This window comes from Pithys albifrons, chromosome Z, assembly GCF_047495875.1.
Source record: "Pithys albifrons albifrons isolate INPA30051 chromosome Z, PitAlb_v1, whole genome shotgun sequence".
In the NCBI taxonomy this organism is placed as follows: domain Eukaryota; kingdom Metazoa; phylum Chordata; class Aves; order Passeriformes; family Thamnophilidae; genus Pithys; species Pithys albifrons.
Window position 1 is genome coordinate 40,709,247 of NC_092497.1, and position 21,749 is coordinate 40,730,995.

Consider the following 21,749-nt stretch of genomic DNA (forward strand, 5'->3'; position numbering starts at 1 on the left):
CAGAAGTTATTAGCACTGTTAGTACTGACATAGAGAACTACTAATTACAAAATTCTTAGAACAGGTTGCTGGTGAATACTTTCAAACTTTCTGAAAAAGGTTATTCCTTTTGCTATTGAGTCATACATTAGAACCCACCGCACGTGAAGGGCTCTGGAGGAGATTAAAGGCTTCCATAAGCAATTCTGGCCTACAGGCTGGGGGTTTTTTGGTTTGGTTTTTTTTTTATCTTCACTGCAAGGTGTCAGGTCTCACAAAGAGAATTCCCAGTGAACACACCACCATCATATACAAGAAGAGATGCACCATGTAACTTGTACCTTCCATAGGTCACTTTCTTATTAATGAAAGATAATTATTCTTCACATCTTTTAAGTTTAATTCCATCAAGTGTGGTGAAAATGTGGAAAGGCAGGTCACAGGTAATACAGTGGTTATTAGTACAATCATATACACTAATATAAACCAGTTAAGATTTCAAGATTCTTTAGGTCTTAAGAGCCACTTACAAGAGAAGCACTGTCAACTATGTGTAGTGGTTTTAGCACACTATGGCACATGCTACATTTCTTTCCTTGTTCTTGCAGTATGCTTCTTTCCTCATTCTTACAACTGGAGACGTTTCAGGGAAGCAGTGACAAGACAATACAACAAGTTTAACTCTAGAATGTTGTATCAAGGAGATGTTTTAGGAGGGGACAGAGGAGAACACAGAAACTGCCAGAGAACTCTTGTGCCAATTCTCTTTTGACTTTTTCTAGTTGAATTTACATTTAACAAACTAGAGAACAATCCAAAGCTTTATTCTGTCTCAAACATCAAGATTCTCTTCAGGCTTTACAAAAGCTCAAAGTTCTAATTATGAACAGTTATTTGGGTGTGACAGACTATCTCAGGGAATGCGTCTGAACCAATGAAGGAACAAACCTCCAGAAACTAAAAACCCCTCTAATGTTGATTTATGGAAATAACTAACTTTAAATAACCTTTTTGTTAAGTTTGGTTTTTTTTAAACACAAGTTAAGCAATAAATTGCTTTGATTTTATGAAATGTGTCCACTAATTCAACAGTTACTAAGTCTCCACTAGCAAAAGGCACAATGTGCACTGATGGAACTGTGATTCATATTAACAGATACATGAGGACAGCTGAGATGAATGTCAAGGCTGAACAAGGTAACAAACAATACACAAATCTACCAGGTAAAGAAGACTTTAGAAGAGAGTAACATTACCTGGCCATCTCTGCTGGTTTGTACTTTCTTACTGTCATTCCAAGGGTTGAGCAAATGGTGTGCAAACTGAAAAGGAATGCTTTCTTTTCGGATCCAGTCCACCTTAAATATACATCCAAAACCAGCAGATCCCCAGTCTTGACTTTTTTCACACCCTATTGCAGAATCCATTCTAGCAAAACCCTGGAACAAAAATTCGAATATGAAAGAATAGGCATAATCACAGTATATTTATTTATGCTGGAATTGAGTGGATTTCTAAAATGTTTACATCAAGAAAGTTAGAAGTATCATTTGTTTTTTCCATTTAAAATATACTTTCCAGAGTTTGACTAGAAAGAATGTCTCTCAATTCATCTCTCACAATTACTCTTAGAGATTTTTTAAACTTTGTAACAGAGGTTGAAAGGGTTTTGTAAAAACATTTAAAGTGAATCAAGAATTATGTTCTACTACAGAACAGTCCATTCGCTATTCCTTTACTTGTAGATATTTCTTGCAAAAATCCATTCCTTCCTTTTCTTGTTCCCTCTCTGTTAAACTTCCATATAGAATTAAGAGAGTGCAGCTGTTCTTCAAAGAAAAAAGTCATAGTCACTTCTAGTTCCTTCTTCAATGAAGCAGAAAGAAGTTCCAACAAGGTAAGTATTCAGAGAGAAAAACCACAAATATAAGGCTGCATCTAATTTATCGAAGGACACCTCTTAAATACACACACACCCTCAAACAAACCAAAAATAAACCCAGGCCACACACAACGTATCAACCATTTGGCAAATTTATGCCAGCCATGACTTCAGAGTCCAAGCGATGCAGTGCACTACATAAGTTACCAGCACACAATGCTTTTGTAAGACATGCAGTCCTAGACAACTTAAGCCAGATTTAAATGAAAATTAATGAAAGCAACAGATGAAAAATAAAGGTAGAAAGTAAAGAGACACCTGTAAGAAGAGAATATTAGAAAAGTTAATCTTGCATTTCCATGAAAGTTGAGTACATTGTCAAAACTGTAAGGGCAAGGCAATATCACCACCCACATCCTGACTTCATTGTGTCTTCCTCTCCCATCTTCCTTGTCTAATACAACAGCCCAATTTCCATATCAACTGGCACGCTGAAAATTACTTTCCAATTCTACATCTGCATTTGTGAAATCACTGTATGCATATCTCACTGCAATCCTTCAGTGGTACTGTCAAGATAGCTGTATTTGGGTTGGTTCATTAGATTAAGTTCCACTGACTGTTAGAAATAGTTTACATACAAAGATGCAAACTATTTCTTTACCTGGAACAACTGAGTTTAGCTGGCTCTACAACACAGCTAACCTGCAACTTTGCACTACCAGGTCAAGCCTAACTTTAAATTGGCCACAAATCTCTCAATGAATTTTTGACAAATACCTCAAACATGAAGTCAAGACACAGTTCTGTAACAGTCATGGCCATGCTTTCCAGCTTCATAACTTATAGAAACTACAGTTCAGGAAAAACAGTAGCCATCTATGAGTTTCCTAACTTCAGAAAGCTGTGACTTGATTGTAATTCCTTGTTCAGTTAAAACATATATTTTGGAATGCAGAGAATAGAGCAGCAATCACTTGCTTTGTGTGGATTTTCTTATTTAATTCATTGCAGTTGTTTGAAGGCTTTTATGTGGGATATAAACATTATTCTGACTCATTATGTTTAGACATAATTTAGTCTCAGGCTTTGAGGGACAAACTGAGTTAATTAGAATAGTTTGATTCAAAGAATGAAGTTATCTTTCCTCAACAACCAGAGACACTGGCATGCTACTCTACTTATCAGAAAGTCAGCAGTCATAAACAAAGCCCTCTACATAGTCATCTACTGCACTCTCCTAAACCATTAACCACAGCCAATATTTAGTATTAGCTAAGAAGTCACCTGAAAGTGTCCAGACCCTTGAACAGAAAATATTAAGTAAACCACGCTGCTCTCCCAAAAGGCCCCATTCAGCTTTCGTTCATTACTTGGCCTAGTGGACCATATACCCTTCTGTTGAGAAATATCAATGTTCTGCAAGTTGTTACTTTCCATTATAAAATACCGAACTGGCATATTTTGTCTTGGCGAAGGAGACTTGGAACACTGGAAAATAAAATGAAATTAAATTAATAAATACAATGAAATAAACCAGGCTTCAGTTCTAAAGTTTTACACACATAAAGAAAAAAGTCCCTTCACTGAGCTCCTCCTCTCCTGTTTCAGATTGTACAAGAAACATAGAATCTATCAGCTGTTCCTGTCCCAGTTATTTTAAATATCTTCCACATTTATTTTACAATTTTTAAGCACTTTTCAAAATAATAATTAATTCCTCAGGGGCAGGAAAACAAGTATAGTAGAACAGACAAATAGTTTAGTGTTTAATAACAATTCTCTGAAGTCTGACACACCTTCAGTTTGACACAAAATTAATCATCCTGGACTGCAGCCTGCAGCACACTACTCACATTTCCATCTTCAGGAAACACTAATTTTTCTGTCTTGAACTATCTGAATTTAAAAACTGAAAGACTCAAGAGGCATTACTAAATCCTCCAGTGAGTCTATGTCGAAAAGAACAATGGGCTTTCCCCTCAGTGATCTGTTTAATATTAATGCCATGCACTATTCAAGTATATAGAGAGAACTATGACACTAACCTCAATAAATGTGTGCTTTGTGAAAAATAATCATAAAAAAACCCCAACCCCCAACCAGTCATAATAAGGCACATAACAGAAAACTTGCAGAATCAGTAGCAATGTATGCTGTTATAGAAACAAGAGAAAGGCACAATCCAGAGTTCAGATGTGCGGTTTAGTACACCAAGTTTCAAAAACAAAAATATCTGATTTTTTTTCAGCTTTGGTTAGCTTTACCTCAGAAGTCTGCAAAGAATAATATTTTTCCTCCATTAAGCCAGTGTAACAAGGATATTTATTCTTGATTTTAAATGCTAGAAATAAATATTATGCAGTTGTTAATGAAAATCAAAATCAAGTCCATAATTTATCAATAGAATACCTGATAGTTGCTGAAAGACATCGGCAAGAAGTTCTATTAATTTTGAAGATCAGGGTAATACGTTTATGAGAACTTTACCTTTTCAGATATTGGAGAACAAGGACTAGCACAGGGGCTAGAATAGCTACTGCTGTCTGCAGACTTCACTGATGATCGATCTGACCTGTCATCTGAAGTTTGTTTGGAGTGCAAAGTAATTTTTTGTTTGTACTTTGGCCGGTGAAGTGCAGGAGGTGTAGATTTCATTAAAAGTCTAAAAAGTGAAGGCAGACACAGGGCATACCATGAGTTTCAGAAGTAGTCACAGAATAATTTTTATCAGCCTATTGCATGACCATACCAGACCAGTTATTGGATCAGAACCACTTTGGGGGAGGGGTGTGTGTGGGTGTGTGTGTGTGTGTGTGTGTGTGTGTGTGTGTGTGTGTGTGTGTGTGTGTGTGTGCGCGCAGGGGAAGGGATGGATTGAACCTCACGTAGGTGGGGTGGCATCATATCCCTCACAGCAGGACGCTGCAGCTCACACCAGGAAGCCCCAGAGCAGCTGCCAGTCACAAACAGCTCAGGAAAACTGTAACACCCTACAGCTCCTGGGGCCCCTGACTCAGCGTGGATTGGCAGCGACAGTGAGAACACAGCCCCTCACCCTGGCCTGGTGCCTGTGGTGTTTGGCCATAAAGACCAGAGTAGATAAAACCAGAGGTTTTGGGGTGCCATGTGGCATGGCCCTACCATCTGGACATGTGAGAAGCTGGTCTTCCACAAAGTCTCAAGGGTAGCTATCCCCCTCTCTTTCTCATTCTCTCTCTTCTTGCCCTCTTAGCTTCTTTTTCTTTACTCCTTTCTTGATGCTTTGGGTGGCTTGGAGCTGGAGGGGTTGGATTTGACTCAACAATTGACTGATACTAACTTGGGTGTTGTGGATTAATATGTGCTGAGTTGGTATTGTGCTATTTTGTCTAGCTTGTGTAGGGCCCTTTTTGAACCTTTGCCAAGTTCACTTATTTTCTCCCCTAAATTAATAAAGAAATCCCTTGGGAACAAATCCATGGCTTATTCTCTTGATGTTCTCTCAAGGTATTAAAGAATCCTGTATGTATATGTGTACACATACATATGTGTGTGTGTGTATAGGGGTGTGTGTGTGTGTGTGTAACAGTAAAACACTTAGCTGAGTCTGAGCCTGCAGCTCTGGGACTGGAATGCTACACATATGTATTACAGTAATTCCAAAACATATTAAACACTAACTAAAAAAACATACTGATCATGCATTGAATTTTGAATGTTACAGTTAGGCCTCTTCCGCTACTTCCCAAAGAGCACAACTCATGGACAATATTCCTGTCTGATCTCTCAAACAGCAGGCACACATATGAAATACTTCTCAATGAAATCACAACTACAACATAGTATCAAAGCTTTCAGTTGTACTTATATTGTTTCTTCCTTTTTAATGATAGCAGAAATTCAAGTGATGCCTTTACAGGTAAATAAATTAAAACCTACAGTCTCTAGAAGATCTCAGCAGCTTACTTCTCAGCATTAGAAGAACCAGAGAATTCAGTTTCTGCTGAAGTTTTTCTCCTGTTGGTTGACCTCCATGTAGGTGCTGAAGAAAGTTCTTCAGAAGCCAAAAACCTTGGTCTCTGACCAACTCCTGAAGGCTGTTGAAAACCTGCAGACTGTTCTTCAGCAGTTAAAACGGCTACAATTGTTCTTAAAATTGCTTCATCCACTTGAGAACATGGTTTAGAAGGAGCTCTCATACGACGCAGAAACAAGCTATGCCACTTCTGTCTAAGTTGCCACAGCAAACCAGCAGCCTGTAAGGAATTTCAATTCTGTCAAAGGCTAATAAAAATTAGATCAGATAGGCAACGGGTTACCTAAGTCTTTCCTGTTAAGCAGCAGCGGGCATTCTGCAGACTGAGAAGCAACACTAAGGTTCCAGGCAGGGGGGAAACCACCACATTTAAACTATGCTGTTAGCTTCTCTTTCAGCTGGTGCTACATAATTTTTAGAACACTATGTTGCTCTGCACATAGTTTTTTATCTTTCACTTAAAAAATTTACCTTTTAAAAAAAAAACCTCCAATCTTTGCATGTCTCATGCTCTTCCTGTCAGTTCTGTCTGTATTGCCATACTCTTCAGTTACACCTTATGAAAAAGAGCTCAGAGTTGCTCTACCTCCTACTACAGCCACAATTTCTCAATGACCTGTCTTCAAAGGCTGGAGTTTTCTTCTTTTTCTAAAATTTCACAACAATTTTCCTTCAGCAATTTCAGTTTCAGGTGCTCCATTTTGACCCAACTTTAGTCATCCTCTCAGAGAAGGAAATATACAACATGCCATTGGGACTGTTCTTTCAACTCCTGCTCAGATTTTGCCATTGGGACTATTCTTTCAACTCCTGCTCAGATTTTGGCTAACTCAGTTCATGCTAAGGCCTGATGGGTGCTGGGAGCACCACACAGGCAATAGAGGGGCTCAAAACAAGCAGAAGGGCCATTATGCACTCACTACCACCTGCAGCTTGCTGTTCCCTGCAGCCATTTATCTTTTGCCTGGCAGTTTCTTTAGAATCTGCTAACTTGTGGAAATGGACGAAACTGCCAACCTGGAAAGTATAAAACCTCAGTTAACGCAAAGCACTTTTGAAGGAGATCCAACAGCAGCTGAACTGCTGAGGCTTTCCTGCTTCCTGGTGGGATACAGGGGACACCCACACCATGACAGAGGAAGAAGGATGAGCACTCTCACTATTGGCTTGGTAACTTTTTCTTCTTTTTGGCTCATAGGTGCAAGAATTGAGTTATGGGCTGTAAGACAGTAAAGTTTACAACTTGGATGTTGAATACATGAATTCACACAATAAACTAGTCTGGGCAAAAGGGAACTGTCCATTTCTTGTATTTTTAAACCAACCCCTGAAATAAAAGTTAACCCATGGTACATTCTCATGTAAATTTGAGAGACTCGTATGGACAGCAGTTATTCTTGAAGAAAACTTTTGTTTACTGAAAAGTTTCACAATCTTTTTAGGATGATTTGACACAAATACACTTCTACATGAAACAAGCACGGAAATGATACATTACTTACTTCAGGGTCCAGTTTGAGATGAAGCCATTCATCTAGCTTCAGTAGTGAAAAATTAGCAGTTGTTCTGTCCTCAATCTCACTGTCACTGCTATCATTAGATAGCCCACCCCCTGAAGCAAAAAATAAAACATACATTAACATTCCTGTATTATTAACACTTACATACCAAAACATGAACAGTACTGTGTTACCAGCAAAACACTAATTTTATTCCTGAATTTAATTTTAAAATGTAAACATTTGTAAACATACTTTTTAATTTTGTCAAATGAACCTCAGTAAAAGTCTCTGCTTCAGTTAGCAGAACAGAAACAGCCAGACCTGCTGAGGGTCTTACTATGTAAACACCTACACTGATGCGATCTGACTCACCCACGTACCTTCATCAATATTAACAAGCTGTTACCAAACTTTTGGCCTGAAGTTGTTTATAAAACCACATACTGCTCTATTCTTTATTTATTAATAAAACAGCATTTTTAAAAACCCATTAAGGAAAAAATTATATACACACATGGCTATTTAGGATTTGCATTCTTTTTCCAAAGTGCAATGCAATCAGCATTAACACTACTTTAAGGGTTACAGTTTAAGATCAAGACAGGAAAGCTTTAAAAATAACTTGAACACTACTTCGATTCAAACTAGTATTCCTACAGAACCGAGAGCAGGAAAGATTATTTTTGCTTCTATTTCTACTTCACTCTACTTAAATATGAAAAAAAGAAATTTCTATAAATTCTGTATTGCTTCTAGTTAATAGTATGGCTAACTATCTTTAAAAGTTACCAGCAGAAAATAAACTTTAAAATGCAATATGACTATTTGACATATTGATTATAGCTAGATTATATTCAGTTTGAATGATCTGGTACAAAGTACCAAATAAACTAGGCTGTAGAAAAAAACCATACATACTACAATCCTCAGCATTACTACTGTCATTAGACATCTTGCTCGCATTTTTTATTTCTGTACAAATGATGCTGCACTGAGACTCCAGAACTGTCTAAGTGTAATTTATAGAAACAAATGTACAGGGATTCACAAAACAGAGACATTTATTACAGAGCCTATAAACTATTCCTGAACAGATAAAGGAACTATAGCTCTGTTATTTTCTGAATTAGCCAATGTATGTAGACAATATACATGAAAAACAAGCCTTCCACACCACGTGCTAGCATATACCAATGAAAACACTCCAAAACCAGACTCCAGAATACCTCGAAAGGATGAAGATTCCTCCAAAGCATTACTTGGCAATCTAGCTGGTCCACAGAAGAGTGCCACAGTGACAGATGTTACAGCAGTACAGCACCTGATGTTTGCTATCCTGTGAGCTCTTGTCATTTCATCATATATAACCCAGTCTGTAGGAAGTGCCTGAACAGCTGCAGCTTGGCCATTTGCCGGGGGAATCTGTGCAAGAGCAAATAAGGCTAGGCTATTATATCCTCTGTGTTTAATTAAAAAAAAATTAATGTAATAGTTATTTTATATATGTATACATAAGCACATATTTATAGGCACACAAAAAAAACAGAAGGAAATTCAGACGACCAAATTATCACTTTCAAACAAATATTTTGCTATAAAAAACTATCTAAAAAAAATCACTTTCAGAGTACAACTTCTTTCTGCTATTATGAGCAGGGATTGTTTTATCTTCAAAACACTTTTATAACTAGCTTTTTCTTTTCAACATTTTGTTGTGTTCCATCTAGAAGGACTAACAGAAATATTGGAAAAAATAAACCAACTCTACTTTACCTGCCAGAAAAAAATATTTTTTAAAAAGTTAAGTGATTTTACCTTTTTATACTGAGTTTGACTAAGCACAGAGGTAGGATGAAATTGCACTTTCTTTTCCTTTGGTCCAGTCAAAACCAGGCTTTCTCTGTCTACATGCACAAGATTGGGATACATTCCAGCCACTAAGGCAGCTTTAACTACTGCCCAGTTTTCGGAGTTGGTATTAACATCTCTAATATCAGCTCCTCCTCTGACTCTAACAAAACCTGAAGAAAGAAGAGGTCAGAACTGTGTTATATTTGCTTGTACTTAAGATCTACTTTTTTGATTCTCAAAAGAAATCCGGGGGGAAAAAAAAGTGAAATCAACTGAAAAGTAGTTCCATTTTTAATGACTGCCACCCTTAACAGCACCAAGAAACCATTACACTGCAATCTTTCCTGGTAAGGGTTTTTATACTAGCATAGAATAGAATCACATTTTACAACACTAAGACATTTTCTTTGGGGATTAAAATGATACTCATAAAATATTAGAAATAAATTGTGCAGGTTTAAATTTAACTGTAACTTGCTGATAACAAAAAGGCTAAAAAAAAGTCGTTCTATAAATACATTAATAACAAAAGGAGGGACAAGGAAAACCTCCATTCTCTGCTGGACTTGGAGGGAAATACAGTTAACAAAGATGAGGAGAAGGCTGAGGTACTTAACACCTACTTTGCCTCAGTTTCTACCAGTAAGACAGGTGGCCCTCAAGACAACTGACCTTTGGAGCTGGAAGACAGAGAGGGAGCTGAATAGCCCTCCTGTATTCCAGGAGGAAATAAATAGTGACTTACTGAGCCAGCTGGATCCTAACAAGTCTATAGGACCAGATGGGATCCATCCCAGGGTGATGAGGGAGCTGGCAGAAGAGCTTGCCAAGCTGCTCTCCATCATCTTCCAACAGTCCTGGCTCTCTGGGGAAGGCCCAGATGATTGGAGGTTGGCGAATGTCACCCCAATCCACAAAAAGGGCTGCAAGGCTGACCCTGGCAACTACAGGCCTGTCAGCCTGACGTTGGTGCTTGGCAGGGTTATGGAGCAGATCATCCTGAGTGCAATCACATAGCACCTTCAGGATGGACAAGGGATTAGACCCAGCCAGCATGGGTTAGGAGGGGCAGGTCCTGTCTGATCTCCTTTTACGATCAGGTGACCCACCTGGTGGATGAGGGGAAGGCTGTGGATGTGGTCTATCTGGACTTCAGCAAGGCCTTTGACACTGTCTCCCATAATATACGCCTGGAAAAGGTGGTAGCCCATGGCTTGGACAAGTGTACCCTCTCCTGGATTAGGAGCTGGCTGAAGGGTCAGGCCCAGCCCAGAGAGTGCTGGTGAACGGAGCTGCATCCAGCTGGCGGCCAGTCACCAGTGGTGTTCCCCAGGGGTCTGTATTGGGTCCAGTCCTGTTTAACATCTTTATTGATGATTTAGATGAGGGGATTGAGTCCATCATCAGCAAATTTGCTGATGACACCAAGTTGGGAGGGAGTGTTGACCTGCTGGAAGGCAGAAGGGCTCTGCAGAGGGATCTGGAGAGACTTGAGAGATGGGCTGATTCCAATGGGATGAAGTTCAGTAAGGCCAAGTGCCAGGTCCTGCACTTTGGCCGCAACAACCCCATGCAGCACTACAGGCTGGGCACAGAGTGGCTGGAGAGCAGCCAGGCAGAAAGAGACTTGGGGGTACTAATTGACAGGAAGCTCAAAATGAGCCAACAGTGTCCCCAGGTGGCCAAGAAGGCCAATGGGATCCTGTCCTGTATCAAAAATAGCGTGGGCAGCAGGACCAGGGAAGTGATCCTTCCCCTGTACTCTGCATTGGTGAGGCCACACCTTGAGTACTGTGTTCAGTTCTGGGCCCCTCAGTTCAGGAAAGATACTGAGATGCTGAAGCGGGTCCAGAGAAGAGCAACAAGGCTGGTGAAGGGACTGGAGCAAAAGTCCTATGGGGAGAGGCTGAGGGAGCTGGGGTTGCTTAGCCTGGAGAAGAGGAGGCTCAGAGGTGAGCTCATCACTGTCTAGAACTACCTGAAGGGAAGTTCTAGCCAGGTGGGCGTTGGTCTCTTCTCCCAGGCACTCAGCAATAGGACAAGGGGGCACGCGCTTAAGCTCTGCCAGGGGAAATTTAAGTTGGATATCAGAAAAAAATTCTTTCCAGAGTAATCGGGCATTGGAATGGCCAGCCCAGAGAGGTGGTGGCTTCACCCATCCCTGGAGGTTTCTAAAATGAGATTGGACGTGGCACTGAGTGCCATGATCTAGTAAATGGACTGGAGTTGGACCAAGGGTTCGACTTGATCATCTCGAAGGTCTTTTCCAACCCAACTGATTCTATGATTCTATGACAGCTTACCTATCATAGATAGTGGGCCCTGCTCAAAACCTTGTGTAGGTGAACTTTAAACAAACTCTGTTAGCATGAACAGCTAAGCAGGGGAGGAAACAGAAAGATGATATACCTCTGCATAAGGGCTGAGACCATAGAGGGCCCCAAGGTTGGCCCAAGCTGGAAACAGAGCAGTTAGTTAATCATCTGATGTCAGACATGGAGAGAGAATCCAATGAGAGCTGCTAGAAGACCCCAGACCGTAAAACGGACCAAGAGGAGAGTGTGAGGCACATGCAGGGCAGATGAAGATTGTATGCAAAGACTGGGGGGGTATAAAGGCCCAGGAAGTTCTCCAGGGACACCTAGATTAAGCTGAAATGAACTGACTCTGCCTCAGAACCCAGGGTCTGAACTTTTTTTTAACAACTTCCTATGGAAACAATTTACTAGAATGTAAAACTCCAGTGAAACATATTTCACACTGAAAGCCAGTGGCATGTTAAACAATCAGGGCACTGTCAGTTAGATTAGCTGGTCCCCAGCTACACTTTCTCACTCAGACATCTCTTCCATGCCCAGCATGAATACATACTATTTCAAATTAAGGAAGGAAAATCACACAAGTGAACACTATTCTTGTTACAATTTGTATAAACTTGACTCCAAAACTACGTTAAAACTTTTTTCGAGAAACTACCTGAGGCTTTAAGTAGGCCAAGCAACTGTGTTCTCATTCCTACGATGACTTCCATTGTGGCTTGAGACAGGAAATTCTTCTCACAGAAGGTTCTCTCCCAGCCATCACTGCATGCCTTCTGCCATGCCTGTGAACATTTTTTTAACATTTGCCCATTAATTTTATTATCCAAAATTTAAAAATACAATTTTAAAAATATTACATTTACATAAATAATATGCAGGCAAAAATCTATTCTGAAAGAAAGAAAATGTATCAAACCACTTTTTTTTTCTGTTTAAATACTAGGTTCTCTTTATCCATTCCCTAACCTAATGGCCAATATGTCATTACAAGTCCATTATAAGTTATTATAAAGATCGTTGTGTTGAGATCGTTATTTTAAGTTAGCCATGTAGCTGGATATAAAGCGGCACCTTGCTGAAGCATTCAGAATTTAACCAGGTTTGCAAATATCACCAAAAGATCAGATAGTAAATGTTCCCTCACAAATTTATGAGTACAATATACAGGAAAAACACTAGCCAAAATAATGTTTCTACTCTAAGGGCCTAATCACAGTCTACCATTCTATATCCAACTTGATTGGTACAACATTTACTTTGTTGTGTGATCTATTGTTACTAGTACTCTTTCTGAAATCAAGTACCTGGAAAGCCCTGAGAAGCACCATGTGGTCACTGAATGTTCCCGCAGTAAAACGCTTCCTGCAGAGCATGGCTGCACGCTTTTGAGAGGCCAATGCTGGTAGGACAAAAGGGTCTCGATAGGCAAGAGCACAAACAATGGTAAGAACAGGATTCAGGCACTTCAGAGCTATGGCACACAACACCATTTTACCAAGGTGTGGCTCTACTGGCAATTCAGTGAGATGATAACCAAGTTCAGTGAGATCTTCCCATGGATCCATGGCATCTATAGTCTGTTTAAAAAGAAGAAAATAAGGGTGAGGGGAAAAGTGAACAAAAGAAATTTACAATGAATGCAGAAAGGATATGAATGCTGGACATTACCTAGACTTGCTCCCAAACACTAAAATTTCAAGTCAAATAAATAACTACTAGTTCAAGACCAGATCCCAAAGCACACTCTTCCTTTAACATGGAAAAATATATACACGCACACACAAAGAAAACACGTACTAAACAAAAATTCAAAGCATCCTTAAGTAACTGAACATTTTCAGTACAAACAAAAGGAAGATATGTCAGCACATTACAAATATAGATCATACGCAATTCCCATTTAAATCTACTCCTCTGCTGACCTTGAGCACTTGCAGAGCATTTCTCACAATTAGAGCTGGTGGAGGATCAGGAGCTTTCATAAGAAAGTCAACAACGGAACAATTAATTGGAGCCAGAAGTTTTGTGTGTAAACAAAGCTCCTGTAAGTCAAAAAGCAAAAGAATATTGTTAAGGTTTGGAGAACACAAAACAAATACACTCTATTTTGGATTTAATAACATGGTTTCATGATAATACATTTTTTAGAAGTCATAATTTCTAACTGAAAGTGCACCTGGAGTGGCATTCTTAGAAGTTCTGGAGTTTGAAATTCCAACATATTCTGAAATCGGAGTCTGCTGAAGAGACGAAAACAGACTCCAGGCTGACAGCGCCCAGCTCTGAAAAATCAAATATGGGAAGGTGTTAAAATTAGAATTGCTTTTGCAAAAAAAAAAACCCAATAACAAAAAAACCCAACTCACACAAACTTAGAATGCAAACCCTGAAGCAGGTCTAAAAGCAACATAGTTTTGTTGTTAGGAGGAAGCCACACACATGAAGTTAGGAGTTTTTCAGCACATTAATTTTTGATACTGAGAACATTTATTATTCGAATTTTAATTCCACAGTGCAAAATCTGGAGAAAAAAAAAGGCCTATCTAAATAAAGTGCTGTGAGTTTTTTGCTAACTTAAGATCAATCCAAATCCCATCCATCCTCTGCCACAAGGAATCTAATTTGCAAACTTCATTTCTTCCTCTTCACATCCCCTGAACAGTTAGAATTTACTGTAGGAGCAAAAGGTAGAATGAAGATCAAACAACTTGTGAGTGAAGGGACAGAGAGAGCAAATGCTCACATTCACACTAAAATACCTGTAGGATAATGTCAAATACAGGTATTTGTTGCTACCTAAGTGATTTCCCAGCCTTCACCCACAGTGTTGGGAAGAACATGTCCAAGGCCCATTAAATCACGAATAGTTTGGAGACAGTGAGTAAGGTATTAATGCTCAATGTCTCCTCTAACAAAGGGATGCCGGGGCATCAACTGAAAACTAGCAGTAGGCAGTCTTTTGCCCACAGATAGGTTGCGAAACACCTTACTGGACACTGTGGCTGTTGCTCCTCATGAGAGAAAGAGGAAGGAGAGTAAGTTCAAGGGGCAACAAAGTAGTTCTGGGATATTCCCAAGTGTCACTTCTCTACAACTTGAGAAATGCGTACCATGAGCATTCGCCATTGCCCAACAGCATACTGGACTAGGCTGGAAACATTACCTAGTGTGGCCACTATAACATTTGCACTTGATTCTTAACATCCATGACACTGGATATACGCAAAATAAAAATCGGTATGAAGCATTTATTACCTGCCTTTTCTCTGGATAGCACTGGCTTTTGAAATCCACACCATTTTTAGCATTGTAACACAACTCAGTGCATCAAAAGACTTCTATAAATAAAAGCAAAGTAGGGAACAAAAAAAATCAAGATTTTATAGGATACATGAAATGAAAGTTACTAATGATTTATCAACAGAAGTTCTTTTAAAAAATAAAAAATCATTATAATGACCACCAGCAGCTTCTAGCACAAATGTGTGTTGTGAAATACTTTCCCAGTCAATTTATGCTACCGCCTGCGCAGTATCTTGTTGTTACAGAGTTTTCTAAACAGAAATTTTATAGTCAATAGGTAATTTTAAGTCAATAAAAGACATGGATGGTGCTGTAAATTATCACAAACAAAGAAAAAATATTTTATTATACTGATCAAAGTTTTTGTCTTTGTCTCACTTGGAAATTACATCTGTGTTTTCCTATATTTGATGCATAATTACAGAAAAATTGTATTATTGTATTACTATGAGAACTTTGGAAATTCAATATGTATATATCCCCTATGAAATCCAACTTAATTTTCAAAGCCATATACTAGGTCTAAAACTAGCTCATTATGCTATCTCAATTTTCCTTACAAGCGATTAAAAATTTATGGCTTAGATTTGGACTCAATGTAATAGTTGGACAAAGGGAACTCCCAGTATTTTCTAGACTCAGAAAGATCGCAGTCTAAACTGATGAACTTGTTTTAAAAAAGTCAAACAGAAATACTAAATTTAAAATATATATATATATATATATCACAGTATCAGGCTACAATAGTTTCTACAGGGTTCTTAAACAGTATTTGTCATAAAACAAATGGATGCCTGAACTATTCAGTGACCTTAGTTGTTTGACATGCACAAGCTCTCAGACTACTATAAAAAATATAGTTCTCCAAAATTCATATATTATGTATTTTAGAATAGGAGTAGGAAGTTTACTACCCAAAGAAATTTTAAGCCAATCATACCTCTTTCACCTTGCCTGAGTCAATAACAAATACAACATCATTGACTGTTATGCTGGTTTCTGCAATATTTGTAGAAAGAATCTGCAATTAAAACAAGAAACAACCCAAACTCTAGTTAAAGACAAACACAAAATAGATCAATATAATAACTGATTAAGTCCTCAGACACTTACTATTTTGCGGACACCTAAAGGTGGCCTTTTAAGCACTTTCTTCTGATCCAAAGTCTGCATATTTGAATGAAGCATAAAAACCTGGTATCTAATGCAAGACAAAGACAACATTTTAAATATCTTTAAAAGAAGAAGAAAAAACCTCAACCATAGAAACTAAGGGCTTTACCTATGAGCATTATCAGCAAATCTCCTGTCATCATAAAGAATGCGATCCCTCAGGCTTACTATCTCATCGTATCCAGGAAGAAATATTAAAATTGCTCCTAAAAAAGAAGCAGGTTTGCAGAGTTAACCAGAAAGTTCACTTTAAATAAGAAAGAGAAAGGAGACCAAAAAACCCTAGTTTTGTGAAACTTTCTTATATTGCTTTGCAAAGTGTTGTTTGCACGGCAGGGCCGCTAAACAGCATAAAGTGCTAGGGCCACTTTGTTCTAGGACAAATTGTCTAGTAATTCTAGAAACTAGTACCATGAGTTAGAAGTCATACATTGAACTAAGCTAGACATTTCAAGAGGATGAAATGGTAAAGATCCAAGATTTTGGAGAGTCGGGGCCAAGGTTTTAGAAGTTCGACAGGTCATGCCCCTGAAAAAAGAAAAGGCAGAAGTCCAACAGCGATGAAGACACTTCAAGACCACCCCGAGGGATGAAGTAAGGAGAACACTACCCAAATTCAAAGCCAAAAGGAAAGCTTCACCCAAGATTCCGCCCAGTCATTAATATGGAAATTAGAAGGTGTTAACTATGGACTTAAGACTATAAAATATCTTATTTTACATGAACAAGTTAGGCAAGTTTTTGCCCAGTATGAACTGACTTGCCTCCAATGTTGTCAATAGACACCTTTGCTGCTATTAGAATCCAAAACTTTGCCTTAGCAGTTATTTTTGCTGCATTTTTGCTTATCAAAATATATCAGTACTGTGTAGACTAGCACTTGGAAGGTTTTACCTATTTGGTATTTTTAAGAAATAGACATGATTTATGAAAAGCTGAATCCACAGTAACTTAGTGGGAGCATCTGTGTATACCTACCAGCCTCAGAACTACGACAGATGTAATAAAGTAAGTGCATAATCAGGTCCAGATCCACTTTTTCATCATCAAAACTGTGATGATATGTTGTCAACAGTTCTCTGTCCTCTGCACTAAGGTCACTACCACTTGTTTGGACCAGGGAACTTTCATCCAGATTTCCAAATCCTGCTGAAGCACTTAAACGACAAAAAACAGAGTTAAGGCTGTTTGCCTCAGGTTTGCATTCAACCACCAAGTCCAAATTAGACCAAGACCAGTAAGATTATTCCTTATGAATTTGAATTTTAAAGTGTAGCAGAAGAGCATGCCCAAAATACCATTACTGTTCACTGATTGAAGTGCTAACCCAGAAAAGCATACAACTACATTGTTTAGCATTAACTTTAATGTTCTTACACTTCACTGAAACACAGCTATAAGCAAAGGTGTCAGAACTCAAGGTAGACACACACCACTCTTGATCTGTTACAGGACAAATATTTAAAAGAAACGTATTTTCAAAAGGCAGGTACACACTAACAGAAACTACGCTAAGAGGAGTTCTAACGTAGGTCTCCACAAAATGGTAACAAGACTATGGTAAGTTATCAGTTAATCAAAAAACAATTCTTGAATGGTTTAGTATATATGTTACTCCTATAAAGTTTCTTTAATATGGCTATTTGTATCAACAATGCACAGATAAAAACACACAGCAGATTTGTTCTCAAAATAAGTCTCTAAAATTAAAATGGTACATGGTAGAATCAGCATCTCTGCATATTTATTTAAATTACAATCACATCCCGCCTAGATATAACTAATGCCGACATCAAAATGATAAAAGTTAATAATATAAAGGAATTCCTACACCACTATAACTATTATTTATCCTAGGAGTTGTGTAAACATAACCACTATGACACATTCTATTTTAAAAAAAAATACAATTTCTTGCAGGATTCCTAATCCCAAATAAATCTTGCAATTTAGGCCAGATTTTAAGGCATAAAAAGCTGAAAACTGTTCTGATTAAAAGAAGACAAAACACAAATTTCCCCTCACCACATTATGAAACTTCTTCTGCAAAGTAGTTCTAGCTTACCTGTAGGATTCCAACAGGTCAACAACCTCTGTCTGTCCAAAGCGCTTAGCCCAGTCCACAGCCATCCTGAAAGAGTTACATAAAAAACTTAATTTCTAACTTCAAAAAAAAGACACGCAGCCTATAACCAGTAGTGTGTAATTAAGAATTGAGAATTTACAAAATGCAAAGTAATGAAGAGAAGTTATGTTCAGACTGTCATAACCTATTACTGCTTACAGGAGCCTGTTAAGTTAGCAATTAGTTTAAATCTTACAGAAATTTCTCTCTATATATTTCTATATAATAACAAACATAGAAATTTATTTGAATATTGACAAATAAATCTGTATTTCAATTTATCTGGTTTTTTTTACCAGCCATTAGATGATCTGCAGTGGATACTTGCTCCCATACTGATAAGCTGCTCTACTTGATTCAAAAAGCCTCTCCCTGAAGCAATCATTAGTGCAGTTGCACTGGTTTCACTGTGTCTGTAATCAACTGAGAAACACAACACAAACAAATAAACAAATAAATAAATCAGCAATCACAATAAGAACATTCTTATTTTTTCATCTAAATGTAGTATGACTTGTAAGACTTCTAAAATCCAGCCCAGAGAGAATTTGTTTCCTCACTTCATTCCAACACTCCGTTAATGTGAATTTAACACTGCATTAGAAACATGCTGTAAATCTGTTTAATACTTTAAAACAAGTACAATAACAAGTAAGAAAAAAATTCATTAATTCTGTTAGTTCTATTTTTTCAACAGGCATCAGAATTCAAGGGTAATAACATCTGAAACTAGAGACAGAGTAGCTACAGGAATTCAAGTAATTTTGATACTGTTTTTTCTTTCATAATAAGATGAGAAACTTACCACTGACATTTTCAGTTAAAATGAGGTGGAACACCTGAGCAAAGGAATCAATATCTTTATGCAACCAGATGTCAGAAAGACAAGAATCCATTTCTTTTATTAGCCATGGTTCAAGGCAATTCACATCTTTTTCAGTCTGAAAACACAGTATTTTAAGATGAATGTCTTCCAAGAGTTGTCTTTATTCTCATATATTACACACAAAAAAATTGAACAGATAGTTTTCCAAGTAACAATCAGAAAGTCAGCATTCAGTACAAGTTAAAGCATTTATTCTATGGTCTGCAAGTACTTTAAATAATGGCAGTTCAGCGATTTAATATGAAGAAAAGTTATGGACTAGTATTGTAACTGAAAAGCACACTTCAGTTAGAGTAGTTCCTCATAGCTAAAAAAAATACATCTTTAAAATATCATTTAAAAATTCTACAGGAGTAGTATCTTTAGAAAACAGTTTGTAATGCAGATTTAAACATACCTCCCAACAAAAGGAAAAGCTTACCAGCTGACTGAATACTGTGTCATCACCATCACTCAACAGATTATACTCTTCAGTTGCTGACCTTATGACAGATTTTTGTCTCTGAGGTTTGCTGTTACTTTCTTGAGCAGAACACCATTCAGTGAGAGTGCTTTGCTGCTTCTCCTCTAGAATGCATAAAGTATTTTCACAAAACGTTTTACCAACATCTTAATAATCCACTGTTCTACCCAGTGATCAGAGCTGAGCTCCACGATAAACATGTAGTTAGGATTCTCAGTTACAAGTTTGAGGGTTGCCTTTTTCCTTAAATACACAGTAGGATCATTACTTTCAGCTGTCAGGAACACTTCTCAAATGGTATCTCTTCCTAACCAATTGAAAAAACCCTATGTTTAGTTCAAGTGTATTAATGCCTCTGTGTTATACATGTTAAACATATCCATGTCTGAACAATGCAGTGAAAAATATTAATAACAGAAACCACCTCTGTGCAAAATGTACAAAATCCTGCCTTCTCTAATGGCTGCAACTTTAATTTGGCTGCACTTTAATTTGCACCCAAAAGTTGTTAGAGTATCTTATGGTTCTGTGGTTTTCAAGAACACACATCCCACAATTATATGTAATTCTACTCCGCAATAATTAGGAAAAATTTAACATTTATCAACTTTAAGCAGTAAGAATGCCACCACTAAAAGAAAATGAAAGTATTATTTTAAATCACAAACTACAACAGTGTAAACACAGAGCTGCAAAATACTTTCTGTCATCTGATAATCATGTCTCAGTCAATACTCTGACTTTGGAATTTTAACAGAGAATCACCATATTTGTTGTTCAATCAGTCAATGAGATTCACTGCCAACCTTTTACAAATAACAAGTCCACCAACCTTGCTGCTTCTCTTTTTTGTACTTCACCATCTCTTTGTTTGTATATTTAGTACTTCGTAAAATGTCCTCCAAAAACATCTCTTTAACTTCAAAAGGTCTTCCTTGGACTGAAAGTATAAAAAAATTCATGGAAGATTAGATATTCTCTAGCTTCACTTATCATATTAATTTTAAAATAATTTTTATAGACATGAAAAGTGAATGAAACACTACTGGGACCTGATTTAAGTAATTATTACTTTCCCTGAACCATCTTCTAAGAATACCTGCACTTACGTTCATTTTCATTAAGTGACTGGGCCATAAATAAACACCACTTCAAAGGCAAATGCTAGCTGCTACCTTGTTTCTCATTAACCTCTTCAATTCTATTAAGTGTTACAGCAAGAGATGAAAGACTGGCAGTTATTTACTGCAATTTTATCAAATGATCAAAAAAATAGCCATTTTTGCTTAGGGGAAAAAAAAGAATTCACTGTGTAAGCCACCTGAATTCCACAATGTAAGAGCAATTACTACTGCTTTATTGCAATATCCCACAAGTAGACTGGGACCTTTGTAATCAAGTACCTTCTTTCAGAAAAGTATATGAGGACATGAACTTCTCTCATTGTCCTAAATCATTGCAGCCAAATTTGGCTTTCTTTACCAAATGCTTCCCAACAAATGAGACATTCCAACGGTCTTTATTGTGTAAGAATTTGCTCTGATTTCTCTTTTAACAGCTCTGTTTTCTAGACCTTATTTATAGACATTAAATTATGGTTTTACACAGGAATTAATATCTCTACATTTCAAATTTCTGGTCTCTTAGCAGACATTTGCCACAGTTGAGTTTATATCACCTAGGATTCTTCTCTCCTTCTGAAAGGTAGAGCTACAATTCCCATACTTTTGAAAGCTGTCATGGAGCAAGTCTTCTAACATTGATCACAAACTCTGTACTACAGAACCCACAACTACAAAACATTGGTTTCTGTGGTCAGGATTTTGTCAGGTATATCGATGAAAGGGAATAAAGCTTTTTTCATTACATTAACGAATCATCTTCTTTTAACTCTTAAATTATCAAAAATGAAAAAAATCATCTTTTCATTTATGATTAGCCCGTGAAGTCCAGCATGTAGTAACAGGATAACCACTATGGTAAACTGGAGAAAGAGACAGCTGTCAAAATTTCCAAAACAAACCTATTGATCTAAAACAATAGAAAGCTGACAGAAGAGTAAACTAGAAAGCCACATACCAATTACAATGAGGTCTCTTCTCTCAGAAAAAAATTTGCCAAACACTAAGATCTGTGTAATTTCCAGATTTCTGCCTCCAACAAGATGCAAGGCAGAAGTTCAGAAATGAGAAACAGAAATGAACACTTCTTTACGTAAATAAGAAAAATTAACTCTTTCTCAGAAA

General features: G+C 37.5%; 1 protein-coding gene across 4 annotated transcripts in view; it reads right to left on the minus strand.

Moving 5' to 3' along the window:
• LOC139684649 (3'-5' RNA helicase YTHDC2-like) overlaps nucleotides 1–21,749 on the minus strand; it is a 32,530-nt gene that overhangs the window by 1,013 nt on the left and 9,768 nt on the right. For 3 of the 4 annotated variants that reach the window (XM_071580787.1, XM_071580790.1, XM_071580791.1), the window contains 21 exons: nucleotides 20,336–20,443; nucleotides 19,438–19,607; nucleotides 18,960–19,095; nucleotides 18,451–18,577; nucleotides 18,095–18,160; nucleotides 17,008–17,186; nucleotides 16,139–16,235; nucleotides 15,970–16,057; nucleotides 15,797–15,877; nucleotides 14,809–14,891; nucleotides 13,730–13,835; nucleotides 13,476–13,595; nucleotides 12,858–13,130; nucleotides 12,209–12,335; nucleotides 9,197–9,402; nucleotides 8,608–8,803; nucleotides 7,382–7,491; nucleotides 5,810–6,099; nucleotides 4,352–4,526; nucleotides 3,149–3,352; nucleotides 1,236–1,418 (listed from right to left, as the gene is read on the minus strand). In XM_071580787.1, the coding sequence (XP_071436888.1) occupies nucleotides 1,236–1,418; nucleotides 3,149–3,352; nucleotides 4,352–4,526; nucleotides 5,810–6,099; nucleotides 7,382–7,491; nucleotides 8,608–8,803; nucleotides 9,197–9,402; nucleotides 12,209–12,335; nucleotides 12,858–13,130; nucleotides 13,476–13,595; nucleotides 13,730–13,835; nucleotides 14,809–14,891; nucleotides 15,797–15,877; nucleotides 15,970–16,057; nucleotides 16,139–16,235; nucleotides 17,008–17,186; nucleotides 18,095–18,160; nucleotides 18,451–18,577; nucleotides 18,960–19,095; nucleotides 19,438–19,607; nucleotides 20,336–20,443 (3,125 nt within the window). The remainder of the gene's footprint in view (nucleotides 1–1,235; nucleotides 1,419–3,148; nucleotides 3,353–4,351; nucleotides 4,527–5,809; nucleotides 6,100–7,381; nucleotides 7,492–8,607; nucleotides 8,804–9,196; nucleotides 9,403–12,208; nucleotides 12,336–12,857; nucleotides 13,131–13,475; nucleotides 13,596–13,729; nucleotides 13,836–14,808; nucleotides 14,892–15,796; nucleotides 15,878–15,969; nucleotides 16,058–16,138; nucleotides 16,236–17,007; nucleotides 17,187–18,094; nucleotides 18,161–18,450; nucleotides 18,578–18,959; nucleotides 19,096–19,437; nucleotides 19,608–20,335; nucleotides 20,444–21,749) is intronic. The other variant, XM_071580788.1, reaches the window with a different exon arrangement.